This window comes from Pseudophryne corroboree, chromosome 8 (genome assembly GCF_028390025.1).
Source record: "Pseudophryne corroboree isolate aPseCor3 chromosome 8, aPseCor3.hap2, whole genome shotgun sequence".
NCBI classification, from domain to species: Eukaryota; Metazoa; Chordata; class Amphibia; order Anura; family Myobatrachidae; genus Pseudophryne; species Pseudophryne corroboree.
Genome location: NC_086451.1, coordinates 397,331,645 through 397,358,475, shown reverse-complemented (window position 1 = coordinate 397,358,475; position 26,831 = coordinate 397,331,645). Strand labels below are relative to the sequence as shown.

Here is a 26,831-nt window from a genome sequence, read left to right as displayed (position 1 = left end):
TGCCGAGATTTGTGCTTAGTGAATTCCCGGATTGGGACTTTGAAAAAAAAAACACAAATCGGACAAACTCGACTTTTTAGTAAATATTGGCCTAGGTGTGTGCAGAATGTGCCACTGCACATAGCACTGCATGGTAGGGGGCGCTGTTGGCGGCAATTGTCAATTATTTGTTTTAATTACTTCCACTTGTAGCTTATCCCCTTTTAAAGCCCAGCATCTCCTGACTGCCCCTGTCTCCTTCCCCCTCCCCTTCCGTCACTGGCGGATCTTGCCACGGGCAAGCAGGACTTTTGCCCGGGGGTTCACCTTCCAGAGGGCGCCAGCGCCTTCTGGAGGGCGCCACACCATGGCAAGATCCGCCATTGTGCAGTGTGCCCTCCAGCAGTGCCGCCCCCCCCCCCCCCAGCTGTGAGAAGGGAACCAGATGCTACGCGTCTAGTTTCCCTTCCTGGCGCTGGTCCCCCCGCTGTGAAGGGAATCAGACGCTAAGCGTCTAGTTTCCCTTCATGGAGAGGACCTTTGCTGTGCGATGCGCGATGACGTCATTGCGCACCGCACAGCATTGTGGCACAGACGCTAGGAGTCATAATTGACCTCTAGTGCCTATGCTGTGCTATGGATGAGACGTCATGACTGACGTCACTCTCATAGATCCGAGGAGAAGAGCGGCGCCGGTGGAGGTCTGCAGGTCTGGAATCAGGAGCGGGGTATAGTAAGTATACTATTTCCCCCCCTTTCAGCTGCGCTACAAATGGGGGCGTGACTGACCACGCCCCGTATTAAGCCACGTCCCTAACTTTTGCATGGGGCGGCACAAGGGCAAGAACCGGCCCTGACTAATACCTATACAGCATTCATGAACTTAACTTGAGAGCTCTTTGTTATTCAATCACACTGTCCTTTATTACATTTCAAGGTGCTGACATACCCGGTATTCAAACCCGTTGCCTGTGGCATTGCAGTCAGGCACTTTATTTATTGAGCCATTTGTCCTTACATAGAAAGCTAGAGAATTCTAACTATTTGAAACTTATATTGAACTTTGTAAAAAAATTATCAGCATTGCAGCTAAGCAGATCTATTTAGTGTGTGGCTGTAAGGGATTGGATGTGTGGCTGTGCACTACATACTGTAGGTTTGCTCAATTGCAATTTTTTTAATGTTTTTACAAAATGCAAGTAGCTTCATATAATTAGAAATCTCACTGTTTTTATGGAGGATCAAATTGCTCAATGAGTAGGGAGTCTGACTGGAATGCAACACGATTTATGTTTGAATCTTGGGTATGGCAGTATATTGAAATGTGTTTTTTAATAAAGGGTATTGTAACTGAATAACTGCATGCTCTCAAGTTAAGTGCATAAATGTGGTATAACGAGGATTTGCGTCCAAATCCATTCGCTTGCAATGTTCTATAAATATGTGTTCTTGTTATTTTTTTTTTTCAGGGCACAGATGTCATTCCCATGCTATCCACTGTATTATGGGACCCGTTGCACTTTGAAACTCCTGGAGAATTCAATATTAAACATTTCCTGGATGAAAGTGGAAAATTTAAGAAAAATAATGGATTTATGCCATTTTCTGCAGGTTTGAAAAGATAGATAAACTTATGGAAATCGCATATGTTCATATTCATAATACTCAGGCAGTGTACCGGTCACAAGATATCACATAGAAAACAGTCCATGCAGTAAGGGGCTTTATAATCATGGGAGCCAACACACCGTCATAGGGCCTAATTCAGACCTGATCGCTGCAACGGTAGCAAACGCAGCCTGAAGCCCTATGTGGTGTGTGCATGCACAGCGGCCGCACCGCATGTGCGCACACAGTGAGATGTAAAAAAAATCTCACTGGTGTGATTGCTTCTGCCTGATTGACAAGCAAAGGCGGTCACAGGGTGGGAGGGGGAGTGCCAGCGGAGATTGAACGCCATTGGAGGGGGGGGGGGGGGGGGCGGTCCTGACAATGTAGGCATGTCCGGACTGTTCCTTGGGCGGCCCGCTGCGACCAAAAACTGTTTGTGGGGGCGGGCCACAGTGCCTGTGTGACACAGCCACTGCGGCCAAAAACATGGCAGGTAGCCACCTACATTCGCAGCTAGGCTGCATAGGCATGGAACTACTCATCCGATGCGAAAGCATCGCCGGCGTGCGATGCTTTTGCAACTCTGCGGGTGGGGGGGGGGGGGGGTTAGGGCTTGCCATGTAGTGCATCGCCCCCCATGTCAAAGATTGTGACCATGGAAGTGCTATTTTTAGTGACATAGTGCAGAAAGGTATACAATCTATTTAATGAAACAATAAATAATAGCAAGCAAAGCTTTTACATAGCATGGTAAATCAAAAATACTTATCTGATAATCAATCAGAGTCTAAGGATATCATTTCAGTGTAAATACACCTTCCTCAAGGACTGTCCTTGAGGCAGGTGTAAATGCGCTGAAAATTATAATGTCAGATATCGTATGGGATAATATGGGAGACTGTAGTGTATGTGATAATGCAATTACACAAGACTTTTCTGTCTTGTGCGAGTGTCATGGACATGCTCCTTGAATTTCATACTATTCTGGATCCTGGATGTGAAGAAGGGAAGCCCATTTCTCTTACGTCCTAGAGGATGCTGGGGACTCCGTAAGGACCATGGGGATAGACGGGTTCCGCAGGAGACATGGGCACTAAGAAAGAACTTTAGGTATGGGTGTGCACTGGCTCCTCCCTCTATGCCCCTCCTCCAGACCTCAGTTGATTACTGTGCCCAGAGGAGACTGGGTGCATTACAGGGAGCTCTCCTGAGTTTTCCTGAAAAGAAAGTATTTTGTTAGGTTTTTTATTTTCAGGGAGCTTGCTGGCAACAGACTCCCTGCAGCGAGGGACTGATGGGAGAGAAACAAACCTACTTTAATGTCAGGCTCTGTTTCTTAGGCTACTGGACACCATTAGCTCCAGAGGGAGTCGGAACACAGGTGTCACCCTGGGGTTCGTCCCGGAGCCGCGCCGCCATCCTCCTCGCAGAGCCGGAAGATAGAAGCCGCGTGAGTATGAGAAGAAAGAAGACTTCAAAGGCGGCAGAAGACTTCAGATCTTCACTGAGGTAACGCACAGCAGTAATGCTGTGCGCTATTGCTCCCACACAGCAGTCACTGTAAGGGTGCAGGGCGCGGTGGGGGGGGGGGGGTGTGCCCTTGGCAGCAATAAGGACCTCCAAAATGGCTAAAAACATATATACAGGCTGGGCACTGTATATAAAAGAGATCCCTCTGCATTTTTTGTATATTTCAGCGGGACCGAAGCCCGCCGCTGAGGGGGCGGAGCTTGTTCCTCAGTACTCACCAGCGCCATTTTCTCCACAGCACACCGCTGAGAGGAAGCTCCCCGGACTCTCCCCTGCTTACCACAGTGAAAGAGGGTTTGAAAGAAGGGGGGGGGGCACATTATTTGGCGCAAATAAATGAATACAGTGCTATCTGGGTAAACATACTGTGTTTTCTCTAACGTCCTAGTGGATGCTGGGACTCCGTCAGGACCATGGGGAATAGCGGGCTCCGCAGGAGACAGGGCACATCTAAATAAAGCTTTTAGGATCACATGGTGCGTACTGGCTCCTCCCCCTATGACCCTCCTCCAAGCCTCAGTTAGGTTTTTGTGCCCGTCCGAGAAGGGTGCAATCTAGGTGGCTCTCCTAAAGAGCTGCTTAGAAAAAGTTTTTTTAGGTTTAAATCTCAGTGAATCCTGCTGGCAACAGGATCACTGCATCGAGGGACTTAGGGGAGAGATTTCCAACTCACCTGCGTGCAGGATGGATTGGAGTCTTAGGCTACTGGACACTTAGCTCCAGAGGGAGTCGGAACACAGGTCCTCCTGGGGTTCGTCCCGGAGCCGCGCCGCCGATCCCCCTTACAGACGCTGAAGACGGAGGTCTGGAAAGCAGGCGGCAGAAGACTCCTCAGTCTTCATGAAGGTAGCGCACAGCACTGCAGCTGTGCACCATTGTTGCTACACGTCTCACTGATTCAGTCACGGAGGGTGCAGGGCGCTGCTGGGGGCGCCCTGGGCAGCAATATTAAATACCTTTAGTGGCAAAATAAATACATCACATATAGCCATTAAGGCTATATGTATGTATTTAACCCAGGCCAGTTTTCTTAAAACCCGGGAGAAAAGCCGCCGAAAAAGGGGCGGAGCTTATTCTCCTCAGCACTCAGCGCCATTTTCCTGCTCAGCTCCGCTGGTGAGGAAGGCTCCCAGGACTCTCCCCTGCACTGCACTACAGAAACAGGGTAACAAAGAGAAGGGGGGCATAATTTGGCGATATTGATATATTAAAAGCGCTTATATCAAAAACAACACCTTCTAGGGTTGTTTATATACATTTATAGCGTTTTTGGTGTGTGCTGGCAAACTCTCCCTCTGTCTCCCCAAAGGGCTAAGAGGGTCCTGTCTTCGATTAGAGCATCCCCTGTGTGGCTGCTGTGTGTCGGTACGTGTGTGTCGACATGTATGAGGACGATGTTGGTGTGGAGGCAGAGCAATTGCCGGTAATGGTGATGTCACCCCCTAGGGAGTCGACACCGGAATGGATGGCTTTAGTTATGGAATTACGTGATAATGTTAGCACATTACAAAAGTCAGTTGACGAAATGAGACGGCCGGAAAACCAGTTAGTACCGGCTCAGGCGTCTCAGACACCGTCAGGGGCTGTAAAACGTCCCTTACCTCAGTCAGTCGACACGGGTACCGACACAGATGAATCTAGTGTCGACGGTGAAGAAACAAACGTATTTTCCAATAGGGCCACACGTTATATGATCACGGCAATGAAGGAGGCTTTGCAGATCTCTGATACTGCTGGTACCTCAAAAAGGGGTATTATGTGGGGGGTGAAAAAACTACCTGTAGCTTTTCCAGAATCAGAGGAATTGAATGACGTGTGTGACGAAGCGTGGGTTAACCCAGATAGAAAACTGCTAATTTCCAAGAAGTTATTGGCATTATACCCTTTCCCACCAGAGGTTAGGGCGCGCTGGGAAACACCCCCTAGGGTGGATAAGGCGCTCACACGTTTATCAAAGCAAGTGGCGTTGCCGTCTCCTGATACGGCCGCCCTCAAGGATCCAGCAGATAGGAGGCTGGAAACTACACTGAAGAGTATATACACACATACTGGTGTTATACTGCGACCGGCAATAGCCTCAGCCTGGATGTGCAGTGCTGGGGTAGTGTGGTTGGATTCTCTGACTGAAAATATTGATACCCTGGATAGGGACAGTATTTTATTGACTCTAGAGCAATTAAAGGATGCTTTTCTTTATATGCGAGATGCTCAGAGGGATATTTGTACTCTAGCATCAAGAGTAAGCGCGATGTCCATATCTGCCAGAAGAAGTTTATGGACGCGACAGTGGTCAGGTGATGCGGATTCCAAAAGGCATATGGAAGTATTGCCATATAAAGGAGAGGAATTATTTGGGGTCGGTCTTTCGGACCTGGTGGCCACGGCAACTGCCGGCAAATCCACTTTTTTACCTCAGACCCCCTCCCAACAGAAAAAGACACCGTCTTTTCAGCCGCAGTCCTTTCGCTCCTATAAAAACAAGCGACCAAAAGGACAGTCTTATCTGCCGCGAGGCAGAGGAAAGGGTAAGAGACGGCAGCAAGCAGCCCCTGCCCAGGACCAGAAGCCCGCCCCGGGTTCTACAAAGCCATCAGCATGACGCTGGGGCTTTACAAGCGGACTCAGGAGCGGTGGGGGGTCGACTCAAGATTTTCAGCAATCAGTGGGCTCGCTCACAAGTGGACCCGTGGATCCTGCAGATAATATCTCAGGGTTACATGTTGGAGTTCGAAAGGTCTCCCCCTCGCCGGTTCCTAAAGTCTGCTTTACCAACGTCTCCCTCAGAAAGGACGTCGGTTTTGGAAGCCATTCACAAGCTGTATTCTCAGCAGGTGATAGTCAAGGTACCCCTCCTACAACAGGGAAAGGGGTATTATTCCACACTATTTGTGGTACCGAAGCCGGACGGTTCGGTAAGACCTATTCTAAACCTGAAATCCTTGAACCTGTACATACAGAAATTCAAGTTCAAGATGGAGTCACTCAGAGCAGTGATAGCGAATCTGGAAGAAGGGGACTTCATGGTGTCCCTGGACATAAAAGATGCTTATCTGCATGTCCCAATTTACCCCTCACACCAAGGGTATCTCAGGTTCATGATACAAGACTGTCATTATCAGTTTCAAACGCTGCCGTTTGGTTTGTCCACGGCCCCTCGGGTCTTTACCAAGGTAATGACCGAAATGATGGTTCTTCTACGAACAAAAGGCGTATTAATTATCCCTTACTTGGACGATCTCCTGATAAGGGCAAAGTCCAGAGAACAGCTGGAAGTCGGTGTAGCACTAACCCAGGTAGTGCTTCAGCAACACGGGTGGATTCTGAATCTTCCAAAATCTCAATTGACCCCGACAACTCGTCTGCTGTTCCTGGGAATGATTCTGGACACGGTTCAGAAAAAGGTGTTTCTCCCGGAGGAGAAAGCAAGGGAGTTATCCGAACTTGTCAGGAACCTCCTAAAACCAGGAACTGTGTCAGTACATCAATGCACAAGAGTCCTGGGAAAGATGGTGGCTTCTTACGAAGCGATTCCATTCGGCAGATTCCATGCACGGACATTTCAGTGGGATCTGCTGGACAAATGGTCCGGATCGCATCTGCACATGCATCAGCGGATAACACTGTCACCAAGAACAAGGTTGTCTCTCCTGTGGTGGTTGCAGAGTGCCCATCTGTTAGAGGGCCGCAGATTCGGCATACAGGACTGGGTCCTGGTGACTACGGATGCCAGCCTACGAGGCTGGGGAGCAGTCACACAGGGAAGAAACTTCCAGGGCGTGTGGTCAAACCTGGAGACGTCCCTTCACATAAATATACTGGAGCTAAGAGCGATCTACAATGCTCTAAGCCTGGCAAAATCGCTGCTTCAGGGTCAGCCGGTGTTGATCCAGTCGGACAACATCACGGCAGTCGCCCACGTAAACCGACAAGGCGGCACGAGAAGCAGAAGAGCAATGACAGAAGCTGCAAGGATTCTGCGCTGGGCGGAGAATCATGTCATAGCACTGTCAGCAGTGTTCATCCCGGGAGTGGACAACTGGGAAGCAGACTTCCTCAGCAGACACGACCTTCACCCGGGAGAGTGGGGACTTCATCCAGAAGTCTTCCACATGATTGTGAACCGTTGGGAAAAACCAAAGGTGGACATGATGGCGTCTCGCCTCAACAAAAAATTGGACAGATATTGCGCCAGGTCAAGAGACCCTCAGGCAATAGCTGTGGACGCTCTGGTAACACCGTGGGTGTACCAGTCAGTGTATGTGTTCCCTCCTCTGCCTCTCATACCAAAGGTACTGAGAATTATACGGAAAAGAGGAGTAAGAACAATACTGGTGGCTCCGGACTGACCAAGAAGAACTTGGTATCCGGAACTTCAAGAGATGCTCACGGAGGATCCGTGGCCTCTACCTCTAAGAAGGGATCTGCTTCAGCAGGGACCTTGTATGTTCCAAGACTTACCGCGTCTGCGTTTGACGGCATGGCGGTTGAACGCCGGATTCTAAAAGAAAAGGGCATTCCAGAGGAAGTTATTCCTACCTTGATTAAGGCTAGAAAGGAAGTGACTGTACAACATTATCACCGCATTTGGCGAAAATATGTTGCGTGGTGTGAGGCCAAAAAGGCTCCAACGGAAGAATTTCAATTGGGTCGATTCTTACATTTCCTGCAAGCAGGATTGTCTATGGGCCTAAAATTGGGGTCCATTAAAGTTCAAATTTCAGCCTTATCAATCTTCTTCCAGAAGGAATTGGCATCAGTGCCTGAAGTACAAACTTTTGTCAAAGGTGTACTACATATACAACCCCCAATAGTGCCTCCAGTGGCACCGTGGGATTTGAACGTAGTTTTGAATTTTCTCAAATCTCATTGGTTTGAGCCTCTAAAATCGGTAGATTTAAAATACCTTACATGGAAGGTAACCATGCTATTGGCCCTGGCTTCAGCCAGGAGAGTTTCAGAGTTGGCGGCTTTATCATACAAAAGCCCATATCTGATTTTCCATTCGGACAGGGCAGAACTGCGGACACGTCCTCATTTTCTCCCTAAGGTGGTTTCGGCTTTTCACTTGAACCAGCCTATTGTGGTGCCTGCGGCTACTAGCGACTTGGAGGACTCCAAGTTACTGGACGTTGTCAGAGCATTAAAAATATATATTTCAAGGACAGCTGGAGTCAGAAAATCTGACTCGTTGTTTATATTGTATGCACCCAACAAGATGGGTGCTCCTGCGTCTAAACAGACGATTGCACGTTGGATCTGTAGCACAATCCAACTTGCACATTCTGTGGCAGGCCTGCCACAGCCTAAATCTGTAAAGGCCCACTCCACAAGGAAAGTGGGCTCATCTTGGGCGGCTGCCCGAGGGGTCTCGGCATTACAACTTTGCCGAGCAGCTACGTGGTCAGGGGAGAACACGTTTGTAAAATTTTACAAATTTGATACTCTGGCTAAGGAGGACCTGGAGTTCTCTCATTCGGTGCTGCAGAGTCATCCGCACTCTCCCGCCCGTTTGGGAGCTTTGGTATAATCCCCATGGTCCTGACGGAGTCCCAGCATCCACTAGGACGTTAGAGAAAATAAGAATTTACTTACCGATAATTCTATTTCTCATAGTCCGTAGTGGATGCTGGGCGCCCATCCCAAGTGCGGATTGTCTGCAATACTTGTACATAGTTATTGTTACAAAGATCGGGTTATTACTATTGTTGTGAGCCATCTTTTCAGAGGCTACTTCGTTTTTTGTTATCATACTGTTAACTGGGTTCAGATCACAAGTTGTACGGTGTGATTGGTGTGGCTGGTATGAGTCTTACCCGGGATTCAAGATCCTTCCTTATTGTGTACGCTCGTCCGGGCACAGTACCTAACTGAGGCTTGGAGGAGGGTCATAGGGGGAGGAGCCAGTACGCACCATGTGATCCTAAAAGCTTTATTTAGATGTGCCCTGTCTCCTGCGGAGCCCGCTATTCCCCATGGTCCTGACGGAGTCCCAGCATCCACTACGGACTATGAGAAATAGAATTATCGGTAAGTAAATTCTTATTTTTTCCTGGGTCATTGGCGCTGGGTGTGTGCTGGCATACTCTCTCTCTGTCTCTCCTAAGGGCCTTGTGGGGGAACTGTCTTCAGATAAGAGGATTCCCTGAGTGTGTGGTGTGTCGATACGCGTGTGTCGGCATGTCTGAGGTTGAAGGCTCTCCTAGGGAGGGGATGGAGCAAATGAGTGTGGTGTCTCCATCGACAACGCCGACACCTGACTGGTTGGATATGTGGAATGTTTTAAGTGCTAATGTAATTTTATTACACAAGCTGAATCCAGGGAACATGCAGGTAGTCAAGCCCTGCCTGCCCCTATGTCGCAGGGACCTTTGGGGTCTCAAAAGCGCCCACTATCCAAAATAATGGACACTAATGCCGACACGGATTCTGACTCCAGTGTCGACTACGATGATGTAAAGTACAGCCAAAGTTGGCTAAAAGTATTCAATATATGATTATTGCAATAAAAGATGTTTTGCATATCACAGAGGAACCCCCTGTCCCTGACACAAGGGTACACATGTATAAGGGAAAGAAAGCTGAGGTAACCTTTCCCCCTTCTCATGAGCTTAACGAGTAACTGAAAAGGCTTGGGAATCTCCAGACAAGAAACTGCAGATTCCCAAAAGGATTCTTATGGCGCATCCTTTCCCGGCTAAGGACAGGATACGGTGGGAATCCTCCCCAAGGGTGGACAAAGCATTGACACGCTTATCCAAGAAGGTAGCACTGCCATCCCACAAGCAGGAGGCTACCTTGAAGTCCATTTACACGCACTCTGGTACCTTACTCAGATAGCGTCGGCATGGGTTTGTAGCGCTGTAGCAGCATGGACTGATACCTTATCGGCAGATTTGGATACCCTGGATAGGGATACCATTTTGTTAACCCTGGGTCATATTAAAGATGCTGTCTTATATATGAGAGATGCTCAAAGAGACATTGGCCTACTGGGTTCTAGAGTCAACGCTATGTCCATTTCTGCAAAATGGACCCGGCAATGGACAGGTGATGCCGACTCAAAAAGAGCATATGGAGGTTTTGCCTTATAGAGGTGAGGAATTGTTTGGGGACGGTCTCTCGGACCTGGTCTCCACAGCAACTGCTGGTAAATCAATTTTTTTGCCTTATATTCCCTCGCAGCCTAAGAAAGCGCCACATTATCAAATGCAGTCCTTTCGGTCAAATAAAAACAAGAGAGCACGAGGATCGTCCTTTCTTGCTAGAGGTAAGAGATATGTAGGGAAATAGGGGAAGGGGATATGTTCTGCACCAGCTACTAATTCTAAATAATTGTTATTTGAAGAAAAAAGAGAGAGAACCCCGATAAACGTCCGTCAGTTTGATTGGGTACTAATTACTGGACGTTCGGGGGTGCTACCAGAGACAAGTTGAGTTATACGAAAAAAAAGAAGAGGAAAGAATGTCTCTTTGCTGGCGCACAGATGAAAATTAAAAATTAACTTTTAATAGATTCGTTAAAATTGTCTAACCACGAAATAAAGAAAGTGTAATTAACTTATGTGATATAATTACCATATATGGTGAATGAAAATAAATTATTAAAATCAAGGTTCGCTACCTGTGTCGTGTCTTTATTAATCCAAATTTAATGTATCCTAAGCAAGCTGTACTGTATTCGTACAATTCATTATATCAATTATTGGCTTATTAATTATAATTAGCCCAATATTAGGATGCCGAATACTTTATAATATTTATTAATTGTATACTAATAGTTATATCATAAGTTTGGCAATAGTTCCAAATATCATTCACTACAATATTCCTTCAGTAGTAGCTTCCCTTATTTCAAGCCAGTCAGTGTAATCTCCTATAGTAACTCTAGCTGTTATAATAAGGTATCATGTGGTTACTGAAGAGAGAGTGTCAGCATGTAAATAAATGCTGAGTATTGAGTGAGTGATGTGAAAGTATAGGAATATTTAATAGTTCTCCCACTATTCTATAGATATTGCACATTTATATATATCATAATTAGTGCAAACTGTGTAATGTTCATATATATCCACTATACCAATTGTATAAGTGCATTATTTATATATGCACATAGTGATTAAGTGGGGCTATTAATAAACACAGTTATTTTGTTGGAGAGATCACTTTAAGTAGAGAGAGCTATATCCTCCTGCAATAGTTACATTTGTTACAATGAATACTATGTAACTAATAAGTCACTCCTGTAGCAATAGCTTCCTTTATTATAAACAAGTCAGTGTAAATTCCACAGTAGCTGTTGTTATTGTAATAGGATACAGTATAGTTGTTAGAAGGAGCCTTTCATAAAGGGGAAGGGAGCATCAAGTGTATCTCCTTATACAGAAAAGTACTTGTAAGCTCTATAATACCAACTGTGTATTATGTTCATGTGTCCCCACTATATTGATTATATATGCACATTAAATATGCACTTATATGTTTTAAATGGGGCTGCTGAGAGACACAGTGGTTTTACTGTAAATATTTTAGATGGAGGGAAATGTATCTTTCCACAATAACTGCATTTGTTGCATTGAGTACCATGTAGTAATTAAATCACATCATTATGTGCCAACCCTGCAACTGGGTAATTGTACAGTAATTGGGTTATCCCTATATTTAATTCAACACTAATAGCTTAGTATATATGAGAGCACACAGTTCTGAACAATTAGTTGTTCCATGACTAGCGTGTCAAGGCTGTAATTTAATGCAGACTGTAATTGCTATTAGCTAAATATTAATTGAACTGCTGCATAGGCTTGCTTAAATATACACAATTGTTGTAGCTGCCAGTGAATCTTATATCATTCAGATGTCTCCCTATTATCAGATAGAGCTTGCTATTACTGTGTCAGTCTATACTCAGTAAATTAATTTATTAGCTGGCAGCACAGTATATAGAATTGAAATAGTGCCAGCCTAATCTCTCCAAAGGGATCCCTGTTACTGTAACAATCTATCTCTTGTATGGCAACAATAAGGGTTGGGTTAAACTGATACTAATCTGCAGTGGCGTCACAAGGCGGGTGCGGGGGGTGCGGCCCGCACCCGGGTGTGACACCTGGAGGGGGTGACACCAAATGTCAGCTCCTCCGCAGTGACAGGAGCCAGGTGCTGCAGTGTGAAATTCCGTTACAGCACCCGGCTCCTGTCATAGCAGAGGAGCCGACAGCACACTGAGACCGTCTCTGGGGGAAGCCCAGCATCTCCGGAGATGCTGGGCACGCCCCCAGAGTGACGATCCCGGTATCCCCGCGAAGCCACGCCCCCTAGCTGTAAGGCCACGCCCCCCTTTTTGCCGCGATCGCGGCAGTACATCAGGGGTGCGCACCGGGTGTCACCACACCTGGTGACGCCTCTGCTAATCTGACCTCTCATTGCATTACAAAGAGAGCCTCTATTGCAGTGACACTCTGTGTGCAGTATCCCCCACATGCAGTGCTACACAGGGCCGGCTCCAGGCCTACTAGCACCCTGAGCGAGAAAATGTAAAAGTGCCCCCCCCCCCCCCCCATGCGCGCGCCGAAGGCGCGCGCGCTCTTGGAAAAGTGGGTGTGGCCTCTTGAAAAAGTGGGCGTGGTCTCGTCCCCCAGCAGTGCCAGCTACACATGACATGCCCTCCAGCAGTGCCAGCTACACGTGCTAGTGTTCACTTTTTAGGGCAAGTTGCTGATCACAGGGAGGGCACATTTTTAAGTTAGGTGGGCAAAATGATGTACATACTGTAATGCTTGTTGTTCCCATTTCCACACGCTAAAGCATGGACAGTGCGCGCCGAAGGCGCGCAGCAAAAATTTAGGGGAGTTACTTCGTGGGGAAGGTGCGTAGCCACATTATAGTGGCAATTCACATTACACCACACAGTAGTGCAGCTAATACACATTGCACCAGGTAGAACCTCCTATAAGAGCACGTTAGACACATTGCGCCAGGTAGAGCACTGAGACACACTGCCCAGCCACAGACGCCTAGCGGGAACACTACATGATATGCCCCCCAGCAGTGCCAGCTACACATGACATGCCCCCCAGCAGTGCCAGCTACACGTGACATGCCCCCCAGCAGTGCCAGCTACATAAATGGCCACACAGTTCCAGATGGATAAATGCCCCCACAGCGCAGATATGCCCCCACAGTGCCACATACATTAATGCCCTCACAGTGCAAGATATGCCCCCACAGTGCAAGAAATGTCCCCACAGTGCAAGAAATGCCCCCACAGTGCAAGAAATGCCCCCACGGTGCCAGATACATAAATGCCCCCATGGTGCCAGATACATAAATGCCCCCACGGTGCCAGATACATAAATGCCCCCACGGTGCCTGATACATAAATGCCCCCACGGTGCCAGATACATAAATGCCCCCACGGTGCCAGATACATAAATGTCCCCACGGTGCCTGATACATAAATGCCCCCACGGTGCATGATACATAAATGCCCCCACGGTGCATGATACATAAATGCCCCCACGGTGCCTGATACATAAATGCCCCCACGGTGCCTGATACATAAATGCCCCCACAGAGCCAGATAAATGCCCCCACAGTGCCAGATATGTCCCCACAGTGCCAGATATGCCCCCACAGTGCCAGATATGCCCCCACGGTGCCAGAAATGCCCCCACAGTGCCAGATAAATGCCCCCACAGTGCCAGATAAATGCCCCCACAGTGCCAGATAAATGCCCCCACAGAGCCAGATAAATGCCCCCACAGTGCCAGAAATGCCCCCACAGTGCCAGATATGCCCCCACAGTGCCAGATATGCCCCCACAGTGCCAGATATGCCCCCACAGTGCCTGATATGTCCCCACAGTGCCAGAAATGCCCCCACAGTGCCAGAAATGCCCCCACAGTGCCAGAAATGCCCCCACAGTGCCAGATAAATGCCCCCACAGAGCCAGATAAATGCCCCCACAGAGCCAGATAAATGCCCCCACAGTGCCAGAAATGCCCCCACAGTGCCAGAAATGCCCACACAGTGCCAGAAATGCCCCCACAGTGCCAGAAATGTCCCCACAGTGCCTGATATGCCCCCACAGGGCCAGATATGTCCCCACAGTGCCTGATATGCCCCCACAGTGCCAAATATGCCCCCACAGAGCCAGATATGCAATGCCCCCACAGTGCCAGAAATGCCCCCACAGTGCCAGAAATGCCCCCCACAGAGCCAGAAATGCCCCCCACAGAGCCAGAAATGCCCCCACAGTGCCAGAAATGCCCCCACATAACCAAAAATGCCCCCTGTGTGCCAGAAATGCCCCCACAGTGCGGATCTCCCCCCCCCCCCCAAAAAAAAATATACCTGCGGCGCTGGGGAGGAGTACTGCTGTCCGCCTGTGTGGGAGCGCGGGCGGGCGGGAGGCCGGGCGAGTGAGCATGAGCCTGGGTCCGGGCTGGCGGGCGGGTGGGCGGCCACTTGTGCAGGCGGGCTATGCGCGGCGCCGGCGTCTGACGTTAGATACCGGCGCCGCGCAGCGCGCATACACAACGCGACCGCCAAATGCTGCAGCAGCACACACACAGGGCCGGCTCCAGCATCGAATATGGCGGCGCCAGCGCGTGGCGCCCATTAAGGGTGGCGCCCTGCGCGGCCGCTCTATTCGAACATGCCTAGAGCCGGCCCTGGTGCTACACATTCACAGCCATGATACACAGCCTATGTTAAATATTCCTTTCTTATAATACAGGAACTATATGCCATAAACTAGTTTTGCTTTTATCTAGATACATTCATTCTATTGAGTATAGTAGGACCAGGTAGCGGCCATGACGCCGCCGACACGTGTTTCGTGCAATTTAGACTTTTTCAGGGCTGACCCGATTGTTTACCCTGGTTACCCTATATTGGCAACCAGTGTCCAATCGGTTACTCCCTAGTGGATCATGTGATCCTCCTGGCCAATCGCGCGTCTCCCATGTTAAACATAGGAGACGCGTGAAGGACTTCCTGCCCACAGTTCCCTCTCTCTTACGTCACGTTAGTCACGTGACTGGCTCGACCAATGACGATCCTACCATGTTAAACATAGGAGGAACGTCACATGGTATCCTGCGGCCAATGGGCTGGCTTCCATGTTACAGATAGGGGGAGAAAACGTCCCGCTTGTATTGAATGAAAGCTAGATACTTTGCTTACATAGCATAGTAGGAAAGAGAATTGATGGCAAGAATTGTATATTAATCATTGCTAAGTTAAATATGGATATATTTTTTACAAGAAGCTTGTCAGCTGGTAAGATCCCTTCTATAATAGAAATAGGTAAACAGTAATCCTTTACCCTGTTCCTTATTACAATAATCATAGGTATATTCATCAGCCATTTATATTATAGCAGACTAATTCCTTATTATAGTGTTTATGGATATATTCCTCTGCTATTCATGTTATAGTAAACTATTAGCATTGAATCAAACATAAAAAAGGTAAGTATGATTTCTTTATATAGTTTTCCAATATAAATTAGGTAATATAGTTAAAATTTATATTCTTCGGTCACATGGTTATTATTCTAGTACTCTATTACCAATCACTCAGATTTTGTCCATTAATATCCAAAGTAAATAAAATTCATAATAGATTTTAGTGGTGATAAGATTAAATGATGTACCCCAAAGGATATCCTATAGGGATATGCTTAATTAACAATATGTGTGAGCTATTGAGCGTGACTGGGTGATGGGATATGTTATCCCTAAATTGTTATACCTGTGTATAATGTGAATACACAGATATGTGTACAGTGTGATATAATATTAATGAGAACTAAACAATTGTGCATAATCCAAAAAGGTGTAAAAATAACTCAAATAAATGTGATACGTGTCAAATGTGAAAACATTAATATTTTGAGAGGGGAATTAATTTCCTCAGATTAAATGAGTGCAGAAAAATGAGGGGAAAAAAAAAATCAGTAATCAGTGGCATATGTCCTGTTATTTAATTAAATTGGTAATAATTGATTGGTGATTCTATATACAGAGATATATAGTATATGGATTATACTGAGTTATGTTGTGGACCACCCGTTGATTCAAATGCTAGGTCTTATCATTTGGAGGTAAGTATAATTTGCTAGGGTATCCGTTATAATACATCAATTGATAAACGATTAGAATAATCGGTCAAAGACTGCCTAGTAGTTCTAAACTATAAATTCTAATATTTCAGTTCATGGTAGAGGAGCTCATCTCAATGAATTTAAAAAGCTAAGTATAGTCAATAAAGATAAACATCAATTATCTAGTTATGGACCACCCATTATTTTAAATGTTATATCTTAACAATTGAGACAAGCATAATCCACTATCATGTTCATAATACTTCATCAGTTTGTGATCAATCAAGATAGCGGTCACAGACTATCTAGTAGTCTTAAAATTTAGACCCTAGTATTTCAATTCATAGCAGATGGGTTTATCCAAGTAAACTTAAATAGATAAGTATGGTCAATAAGGGTAAAGGTCAGGGTATATCAATATTTGATTTTAGACTAATTCGTAGATCTTAGATACATCAATTATACATCTAGGTAGTGAGAACTAGTGATGTTAATTCAAATAAGTATATAGTTTTCTTCCAGCTAATAAGATGAATTCTCGTCTAAATTCAGCGATATCCATGAGCATAATTAACAAGAAATCAGCAGCAATGATTAAAGAAACGGGCATAGCTGTTCTGCTCATTCAATCCTTTTGGAAACTGGGAGTCCATCAGAAAAATCATCTTCGTCTCGAATTTCAACAGTTCCTTATCTACATCACATCCTCTTATGCCTGGTTTGATCTGTTTCATACCGAATGCAGTTAACCCTTTGGGGTTGCCATCATGATGGTACAGGAAGTGACTGGCCACTGGAGATAATGTTCTAAATCTGAGTTTATCTTGTCTGGCATTCCTTATACTTCCTACGTGCTCGAGAAGCCTAGTTTTAAATGGTCGTATGGTCTTGCCAATGTATAATTTGTCACATGGACAGGTAAGTTGGTAGACTATTCCTCCTGACTTGCAATCTATGTATCCATCAATAGTCCATTTTCTTCCAAATCTTTCCAGGTAATGCTCTTTAGGTGTCATGAACTGGCAAGCTCTACATTGTCTGCACTGGTAAGATCCTTTTCTGAAATGGAGAGGTGGCTTAGAAGACGGTAAATGGCTTTGTACCAAAATATCTTTTAAGTTGGCTTTTGCATATCACAGAGGAACCCCCTGTCCCTGACACAAGGGTACACATGTATAAGGGAAAGAAAGCTGAGGTAACCTTTCCCCCTTCTCATGAGCTTAACGAGTTACTGAAAAGGCTTGGGAATCTCCAGACAAGAAACTGCAGATTCCCAAAAGGATTCTTATGGCGCATCCTTTCCCGGCTAAGGACAGGATACGGTGGGAATCCTCCCCAAGGGTGGACAAAGCATTGACACGCTTATCCAAGAAGGTAGCACTGCCATCCCACAAGCAGGAGGCTACCTTGAAGTCCATTTACACGCACTCAGGTACCTTACTCAGATAGCGTCGGCATGGGTTTGTAGCGCTGTAGCAGCGTGGACTGATACCTTATCGGCAGATTTTTATACCCTGGATAGGGATACCATTTTGTTAACCCTGGGTCATATTAAAGATGCTGTCTTATATATGAGAGATGCTCAAAGAGACATTAGCCTACTGGGTTCTAGAGTCAACGCTATGTCCATTTCTGCAAAATGGACCCGGCAATGGACAGGTGATGCCGACTCAAAAAGAGCATATGGAGGTTTTGCCTTATAGAGGTGAGGAATTGTTTGGGGACGGTCTCTCGGACCTGGTCTCCACAGCTACTGCAGGTAAATCAAATTTTTTGCCTTATATTCCCTCGCAGCCTAAGAAAGCGCCACATTATCAAATGCAGTCCTTTCGGTCAAATAAAAACAAGAGAGCACGAGGATCGTCCTTTCTTGCTAGAGGTAAAGGCAGAGGGAAAAAGCTGCCAACCACAGCTAGTTCCCAGGAGAAGAAGTCTTCCCCGGCCTCTACAAAATCCACCGCATGACACTGGGGCTCCACTGAGGGAGTCCGCCCCAGTGTGGGCGCGTCTTTGACTGTTCAGCCACATCTGGGTTCACTCACGGGTGGATCCCTGGGCAATAAAAAAAGTTTCCCAGGGTTACAAGCTGGAATTCAAAGAGGTGCCTCCTCGCCATTTTTTTAAATCGGCCCTACCAGCTTCATCCCCAGAGAGGGAGATAGTTTTAAATGCAATTCAAAAATTGTGTCTTCAACAGGTGGTGGTCAAAGTTCCCCTGTTTCAACAAGGGTGGTCCCGAAACCGGACGGTTCGGTCAGACCCATTTTAAATTTAAAATCCTTGAACCTATACTTGAAAAGGTCCAAGTTCAAGATGGAATCGCTCAGAGCGGTCATCGCCAGCCTAGACATCCCTGGTATCCCTGGACATAAAGGATGCTTACCTTCATGTTCCCATATATCCACCTCATCAGGCGTACCTGAGATTTGCGGTACAGGATTGTCATTACCAATTTCAGATGTTGCCGTTGGGCTTTCCACGGCCCGAGGATTTTCACTAAGGTAAAGGCGGAAATGATGGTGCTCCTGCGCAAGCAGGGTGTCACAATTATCCCATACTTGGACGATCTCCTGATAAAAGCGAGATCACGAGAGCAGTTGTTGAACAGCGTGTCACTTTCACTGAAGGTGTTACAGCAACACGGCTGGATTCTCGATATCCCGAAGTCACAGTTAGTTCCTATGACTCGTTTGACCTTCTTAGGCATGATTCTGGATACGGACCAGAAAGGGGTTTATCTTCCGATAGAAAAAGCCCAGGAACTCATGACTCTGGTCAGGGATCTATTGAAGCCAAAACAGGTGTTGGTGCATCACTGCACTCGAGTCCTGGAAAAGATGGTGGCATCTTACAAGGTCATTCCTTTCGGCAGGTTCCATGCGAGGACTTTCCAATGGGACCTACTGGACAAGTGGTCCGGGTCACATCTACAGATTCATCGGTTGATCACCCTGTCCTCCAGGGCCAGGGTATCTCTCCTGTGGTGTTTGCAGAGTGCTCACCTTCAGGAGGGTCGCAGATTCGGCATTCAGGACTGGGTTCTAGTGACCACGGACGCGAGCCTCCGAGGTTGGGGAGCAGTCACACAAGGAAGAAGCTTCTATGGTCTTTGGTCAAGGCAAGAAACTTGTCTTCACATCAACGTCCTGGAACTGAGGGCCATATACAACGCCCTTCGTCAAGCGGAGACTTTGCTTTGCGACCTACCGGTTCTGATCCAGTCAAACAACATCACCGCAGTAGCTCATGTAAACCGCCAAGGCGGCACAAGGAGCAGAATGGCAATGGCGGAAGCCACCAGGATTCTTCGCTGGGCGGAAAATCTTGTGGGTACACTGTCAACAGTGTTCATTCCGGAGGTGGACAACTGGGAAGCAGACTTCCTCAGCAGACACGATCTACATCCAGGAGAGTGGGGACTTCATCAGGAAGTCTTCGCACAGATTGCAAGTCAGTGGGGCCTGCCCCAGATAGACATGATGGCGTCCCGCCTAAACAAAAGACTACAGAGGTATTGTGCCAGGTCAAGAGACCCTCAGGCGGTGGCAGTGGACGCCCTAGTGACACCGTGGGTCTATGTGTTTCCTCCTTTTCGGTCTATGTGTTTCCTCCTTTTCCTCTCATCCAAGGTGTTGAGAATAATAAGGAAAAGAGGAGTACAGACAATTCTCATAGTTCCAAATTGGCCGCGAAGGGCCTGGTATCCGGATCTGCAGGAAATGTTCACAGAAGATCCGTGGCCTCTTCCTCTAAGACAGGACCTGTTACAACAGGGGCCCTGTCTGTTCCAAGACTTACCGCGGCTGCGTTTGACGGCATGGCGGTTTAACGCCGGATCCTAGTGAAAAAGGGCATTCCGGATTAAGTCATTCCTACTCTGATAAAGGCTAGGAAGGACGTGACAGCTAAACATTACCACCGTATATGGCGGAAGTATGTTTCTTGGTGTGAGGCCAGGAATGCTCCTACTGAAGAATTCCATCTGGGCCGTTTCCTTCACTTTCTACAAACTGGAGTGAATTTGGGCCTAAAATTAGGCTCCATTAAGGTTCAGATTTCGGCCCTATCCTTTTTCTTTCAGAAGGAATTAGCTTCTCTCTCAGAAGTACAGACGTTTGTGAAGGGAGTGCTGCATATTCAGCCTCTTTTTGTACCTCCGGTGGCACCTTGGGACCTTAACGTGGTGTTAAATTTCCTTAAGTCGCACTGGTTTGAACCACTTAAAACAGTGTAATTAAAATATCTCACTTGGAAAGTGGTCATGTTGTTAGCTTTGGCTTCGGCTAGGCGAGTGTCGAAATTGGTGACTTTGTCTCATAAAAGCCCCTATCTGGTTTTTCCATATGGATAGAGTGGTATTGCGGACCCGTCCTCAATTCTTGCCTAAGGTGGTTTCATCTTTGCATATGAATCAACCTATTGTGGTGCCTGTGGCTACACGTGATTTGGAAGATTCCGAGTCCCTTGATGTGGTCAGGGCTTTGAAAATTTACGTAGCCTGAACGGCTAGTGTTAGGAAAACAGAAGCACTGTTTGTCTTGTATGCAGCCAACAAGGTTGGCGCTCCTGCTTCAAAGCAAACTATTGCTCGCTGGATCTGTAACACGATTCAGCAGGCTCATTCAACGGCTGGATTGCCGTTACCAAAATCAGTTAAGGCCCATTCCACTAGGAAGGTGGGCTCTTCTTGGGCGGCTGCCCGAGGGGTCTCTGCATTACAATTGTGCCGAGCTGCTACTTGGTCGGTTTCAAACACATTTGCAAAGTTCTACAAGTTTGATACCCTGGTTGAGGAGGACCTCATGTTTGCTCAGTCGGTGCTGTAGAGTCATCCGCACTCTCCCGCCCCTTTGGGAGCTTTGGTATAATCCCCATGGTCCTAACGGAGTCCCCAGCATCCTCTAGGACGTAAGAGAAAATAAGATTTTAAACCTACCGGTAAATCTTTTTCTCCTAGTCCGTAGAGGATGCGGGGCGCCCGTCCCAAGTGCGGACTACTTCTGCAAGACTTGTATATAATTTTGCTTACATAAGGGTTATGTTACAGTTTTTCATCAGTCTCGGACTGATGCTGTGTTGTTTCATACTGTTAACATGTTCGTATATCCCAAGTTATACGGTGTGAATGCTGTGGGCTGGTATGAATCTTGCCCTTGGATTAACAAAAATCCTTTCCTCGTACTGTCCGTCTCCTCGGGGCACAGTTTCTCTAACTGAGGTCTGGAGGAGGGGCATAGAGGGAGGAGTCAGTGCACACCAATACCTAAAGTTCTTTCTTAGTGCCCATGTCTCATGCGGAGCCCGTCTATCCCCATGGTCCTTACGGAGTCCCCAGCATCCTCTACGGACTCGGGGAAAAAGATTTACCGGTAGGTTTAAAATCTTATTTTTTGATGGATCTCTCACCTGGCATGTGGCTGGGGCATGTGCAGATCCTAGCATCAGCCCTACAGAAATTCACATTAGCATAAGGTAGCAGATCAGGATTCCTTGTCTTCCCACAATTGCAGTCACCTCTATGTGCCTGTCTCTGGATACTTCAAGTGTGTGTATCTGACTATTGCAGAGGTGTCGTGTATCTACCTAGGTGTATACTGGGGGTCATTCTGAGTTGATCGCTAGCTGCATTCGTTCGCTGTGTGGCGATGAGGCAAAAAAAGGCACTTCTGCGCATGCGGCACAATGTGCACGCGCGACGTACTTTTACAACGCAGATGTAGTTTCACACAGTGTCTAGCGAAGCTTTTCAGTTGCACTGCTGGCCGCAGAATGATTGATATGAAGTGGGCATTTCTGGGTGTCAACTGACCGTTTTCAGGGAGTGTTCGAAAAAATGCAGGCGTGCCAGGAAAAACGCAGGCGTGGCTGGGCGAACACAGGGCGTGTTTGTGATGTCAAAATAGGAACTGAACAGTCTGAAGTGATAACAAGCGCTGAGTAGGTATTGAGCTACTCTAAAACTGCATAAAAAAACTTTGCCGCCACTCTGCGATCCTTTCGTTTGCACTTCTGCTAAGTGGTAGGCGGCATAGCGTTTGCACGGCTGCTAAAAACAGCTAGCGAGCGAACAACTCAGAATGACCGCCACTATATCTTAAGTCGCATCGCTGCAGTGTGTATCTCTATGGGTGATTCAGAGGTGGACCCTGTTTGAACTGCAGCTGCGTCTTTGGAAGCAGCTGCTGTGCAAAAATATGTAAAATCCACAGGAGGCGACCTGTGTGAAAAGACGCCCACTTCAGATCATCAGCCAACTAAGTAAGCCTCAGCTTAATCAGCATGGCACCAAAACTCCTCTGCCAGGTGCAGGAAGTCTGCATTGGAAGACGCAGACTCTAGACTACAAAACAAGGGTGACACGTCCCTATTAGTAAAAACAGCCCCCGTCATCACCCAGTCCACAAATGGCCACAGCATGTTAATCATACTGCGGCATAGAGGACACTGCTGCCAATCTTGCAGGATCCGTTCTGCACATGCATAGTCCACCCACCATCGGAGTTGTACACAAGCCATCGGGTTTCCGTACTACTCTGAATCAGGCCCTATGTTTGGTAGCAGTGCATATTTAGTGCAGTGATGTCTAACTTAAGTACATTCAAGTTTTATAATAATTTTCACATAGGGAAAAGGAGGAGAATTAATAGTTTGATTGGTGGTGGTTGGGTTCATTCCCAGTTGCATTGCAATGAATAACTCTGTTGATTATCACAGGGAAAAGGTCATGTGTTGCTGAAAGTTTGGTGCGTCTTCAACTCTTCATTTTCTTCAGCATGATCCTGCAAAAGCTCACCCTGAAATCTACAGTGGACCCCAAGGATCTTGATATCTCTCCTGAAGAATGTGGCTTGGAAAACCTTCCTCCAGCACACAATATAATCTTTATACCTCGCGTTAAATAAAAATCAGTTGAACAGATGCAATTTACTGTAAATTTAATAATTTCCCATAATGCAATTGAGTATGGTATGCAGAACTGTAATAATAATCTGAGGTGCCTGGATAGAAGAAGCCCACCGCTATTCCAATTATGTAATAACAATGTATATGTTAGTGAATGCGTACAGACATTTATACCAAACAGTCAATGGACCTGAGTCAGTGGTTGTGAGTCGAATACAACACTGACATTTAGGAGAGCAAAATGACTGCATAGGAATAGACAGAGTTAAACCTCCTGTGAGGGGTGGACCTAACTGTTAGGAAAAGTACAGCCCATGGTAGAGAGGGGAGGGTTCAGTATATATAAGGACTGCTAGGCCAGCTTGGTCTTTCTTGCTGCTGAATTGCCTTCCCGCCCTCCCTCCCTGTTTGGTAGAGGTTCTGGCACGGAGTGCCTTGGCTTTGAATTTTAGTATGGTTTATCGTTGTCTATTTGTTGGCGGAAAAGAACGGCAGGTTGTAGTTTGTCTTGTTAGTTGCAGTGATTTACAGTTTGGTGTGGTTCAGGTGCACTCACCTCCATTGACTTTTAAGGCCGCTAGACCACCCGTCAGGGGGCAGCGTCATCACCCATCAGGGTGGGTAGTCAGCGTGGAGGTCTGAGTCGGGCACCTACTGTATTACCTATTTTATGGTTTGTGTTAAATTAGGATCGTTTAGAAGTTTAATGTTTTGAGGTTATCGTCAGTTGAATATAGCCGTTCTTTTTTCTGCCACCATATGCCGGCTGAATCGGCATGTTAACTAAAATTTTCATTTTACAGGTTTTCTAATGGTTAGGGTACAATAAATAGCAAACAATTTTCTGCCAAATTCAAGTCTCCGTGTCATTATTTCTTGGTATTAAAGGTACTGAATGCTTTACTTTTGAATAAGGGGTCCACACATTATCATTAGGAGGTTTATGGAAATTTAAGATGTTTTTCAGCTATTCAACTGCAAATGTGTCTAAGTAGCTAAAAAGCTGCACTGTACATACATCCCACTGTGTGCCTGTAAAGTCGCAGAAATGGGTTTAGAAGCTCAGAGTCTGACATGTACTGGAATGTATTAGGGCGTTCCTGGGCACTGACTGCATACCTCCCTATTTCTTCAAAGCACAAAGCGGGACCTTGTCGCACACGCCCGCTCGAAAAGGGGGCATGGCCTGTGTGAAAAAGGATGTGTCCCCATGACAGAGCTGCAATCACGAGCTACGCCCCCTTTTACCGTCACTGAGGGGGCATGCCCAGTGCTCTCTGAGCTGCTGGCATGCCCCCTCTCCCTCCTGTAAATAGACGATGTGCACGTGCTAAACAGACCAGCAGTGACAAGAGCCTCCCAAGTAGCTCCCCCCACCACGGGACACTGCGGCCCGCGGGTCAGAAAGCAGGACAGTCCTAAAAAAATGAGACTGTCCTATGAAAATTGGAACATTTGGGGGGTATGTGACTAGGAAGTGATAATTCAGATGCGTGGAGATGTACCGCCTGATGGGTGTTTTATGTGAGTGTTGTCCTGTTGCAACAGTATTTGTGGACTAAGGACCTAGGTGGTCATTCCAAGTTGATCGCTAGCTGCATTTGTTCACAGCGCAGCGATAAGGCTAAAAAATGGCAGCTCTTCGCATGCGTATGCGGTGCAATGCGCGACGTACAGGCGCAATGAGCGATGCAGTTTTGCACAGGGTCTAGCGATGCACATCAGTCGTACTGTTTGCCGCAGAGTGATTGACATGAAGTGGGCGTTTCTGGGGGGCAACTGACCGTTTTCAGGGAATGTTCGGAAAAATGCAGGAGTGCCAGGGAAAACGCAGGCGTGGCTGGGCGAACGCTGGGTGTGTGACGTCAAATCCGGAACTGAATAGTCTGAAGTGATCGCAAGCACTGAGTAGGTTTTGAATTAAGGATAAGGAAGAAAAAGAGAAAAAGGATCTGTCTTCGGTGCACAAAGGTTTAAAATGTAACTTTTAATTAGTTACTTAAAAATTTATATAACACGCTTAAACTTTGACGTGTTTGGCTGATAAACTTGTAGGCAAAATATTACAAAATACACAAATAACAAATATGTGAAGATATGACAACACTGTGAATTACAAACAGAAAGAAGAAAAAATCACATAAACATAAATTTGTTAAACAGCTGAGAGTCTGTTTTCCGTCTGTCCTATTAAATCACTGTCTGAGTATAAATCAGTGCTGCTCTGTAATTATTTATCATTTTTGTTACACATTAGCACAATTACAGTATGTTGGAGCTGTTACTTTGAAGCTTCTCTAAAAGACTTTGGCATAATGCCCATGTAGGTTTTGAGCTACTCTGAAACTACACAATTTTTTTTTACATGCGCTCTGCAATACAACCATTCGCACTTCTGGCAAGCTAAAATGCACTCCCAGTGGGCGGCTGCATAGCGTTTGCGCGGTGGCTAAAAACTGCTAGCGAGCGATCAACTCGGAATGACCCCCCTAATTCAGTAAGGATTGCAAATGAAAAGCTGCTTGCAGCAGCTTTGCAAGTGCAATCCTTTGCAATGCAAATGCAGGACCATACCATCTCCTTCCTGCATTTGTGATCGCATTGCATCTGTGGTGAACATCGCGGCCATCGGTGGTGATGTTCATCTGCGATGACAGGCTGAGTAAGCCTGAGCTTGCTCAGGCTTGCCATCACAGCTCTCCTTGCGAGGCCAAGTAAACTGCATCCACGACACAGTCCTTGGATTCACCACTCCTGGGAAACGGGCGACACACCCCCAATTACGACAACATTACACCATCTAGAGCTTCTTATATACATTACTGCAGAGAGAGTACCCTTTTTACACGTTACACCAGGCAGAGCCGCATTTTTCACATTACGGCAGGCAGAGTGCCCTTTTGACACATAACAGCAGCAGAGTTCCCCTTTTTACACATTACGGCAGCAGATCCCCCCTTTTTATACATTACAGCAGCAGAGTCCCCCTTTTTACACATTATGGCAGCAGAGTCCCCCTTTCTACACATTACCTCAGCAGAATTCCTTTTTATACATTACAGCAGGCAGAGTCCCCCTTTTCCACATTACGGCAGGCAGAGTGCCCTTTTGACACATAACAGCAGCAGAGTTCCCCTTTTTACACATTACGGCAGCAGATCCCCCCTTTTTATACATTACAGCAGCAGAGTCCCCCTTTTTACACATTATGGCAGCAGAGTCCCCCTTTCTACACATTACCTCAGCAGAGTTCCTTTTTATACATTACAGCAGGCAGAGTCCCCCTTTTACACATTACGGCATCAGAGTCCGAGAAAGAGAGTGAGTGAGAGAGAGAGAGAGTGTGTTATACTTACCTTTGACCAGCCAGCAGTCCTTTCCTCTCTTCATTCATGAGCTATGCTGCGCTAGCGCTTCACAGCGCAGAGCACAGTGGATGGGCTGTGGGCTGGCTGGGAGAGATGGGGGATTGAAGACGGGGAGCCGGGAGGCGAGTAGGTGGCACTGCAGCGCTGCTCAGCTACCTATGTGAGACGAGGTAGCTGGGTAATGGAATGCATCTCGGCTGAGCAGTGACGGCTGGTGGTCAGGTGGACCTCACAATATTTCGATGGCCAGGCGGCTGCTGCTGGTTGTCCTGCACCCACAATGCAGTGGTGGCCAGGTGACTGCTGCCAGTGGTCCTGCGCCCACAGTGCCATAT

At 46.8% G+C, this 26,831-nt stretch overlaps 1 protein-coding gene across 3 annotated transcripts in view; it reads left to right on the top strand.

Moving 5' to 3' along the window:
* The window catches only part of LOC134949273 (cytochrome P450 2A6-like), a 66,602-nt gene extending 42,630 nt beyond the window's left edge, over positions 1 to 23,972 (top strand). Inside the window, exons 8-10 of one of the 3 annotated variants that reach the window (XR_010183130.1) lie at positions 1,449 to 1,590; positions 10,303 to 10,387; positions 10,466 to 10,713. Coding sequence is in view for 2 of the 3 variants with exons in the window: in XM_063937767.1 (XP_063793837.1) it covers positions 1,449 to 1,590; positions 22,940 to 23,127 (330 nt within the window). In the remaining variant the exon portion in view is untranslated. Of the gene's footprint in view, positions 1 to 1,448; positions 1,591 to 10,302; positions 10,714 to 22,939 lie in introns of those variants that run through there. The other 2 variants (XM_063937767.1, XM_063937768.1) reach the window with 2 other exon arrangements.
* The last annotated feature ends 2,859 nt before the right edge of the window (positions 23,973 to 26,831 follow it).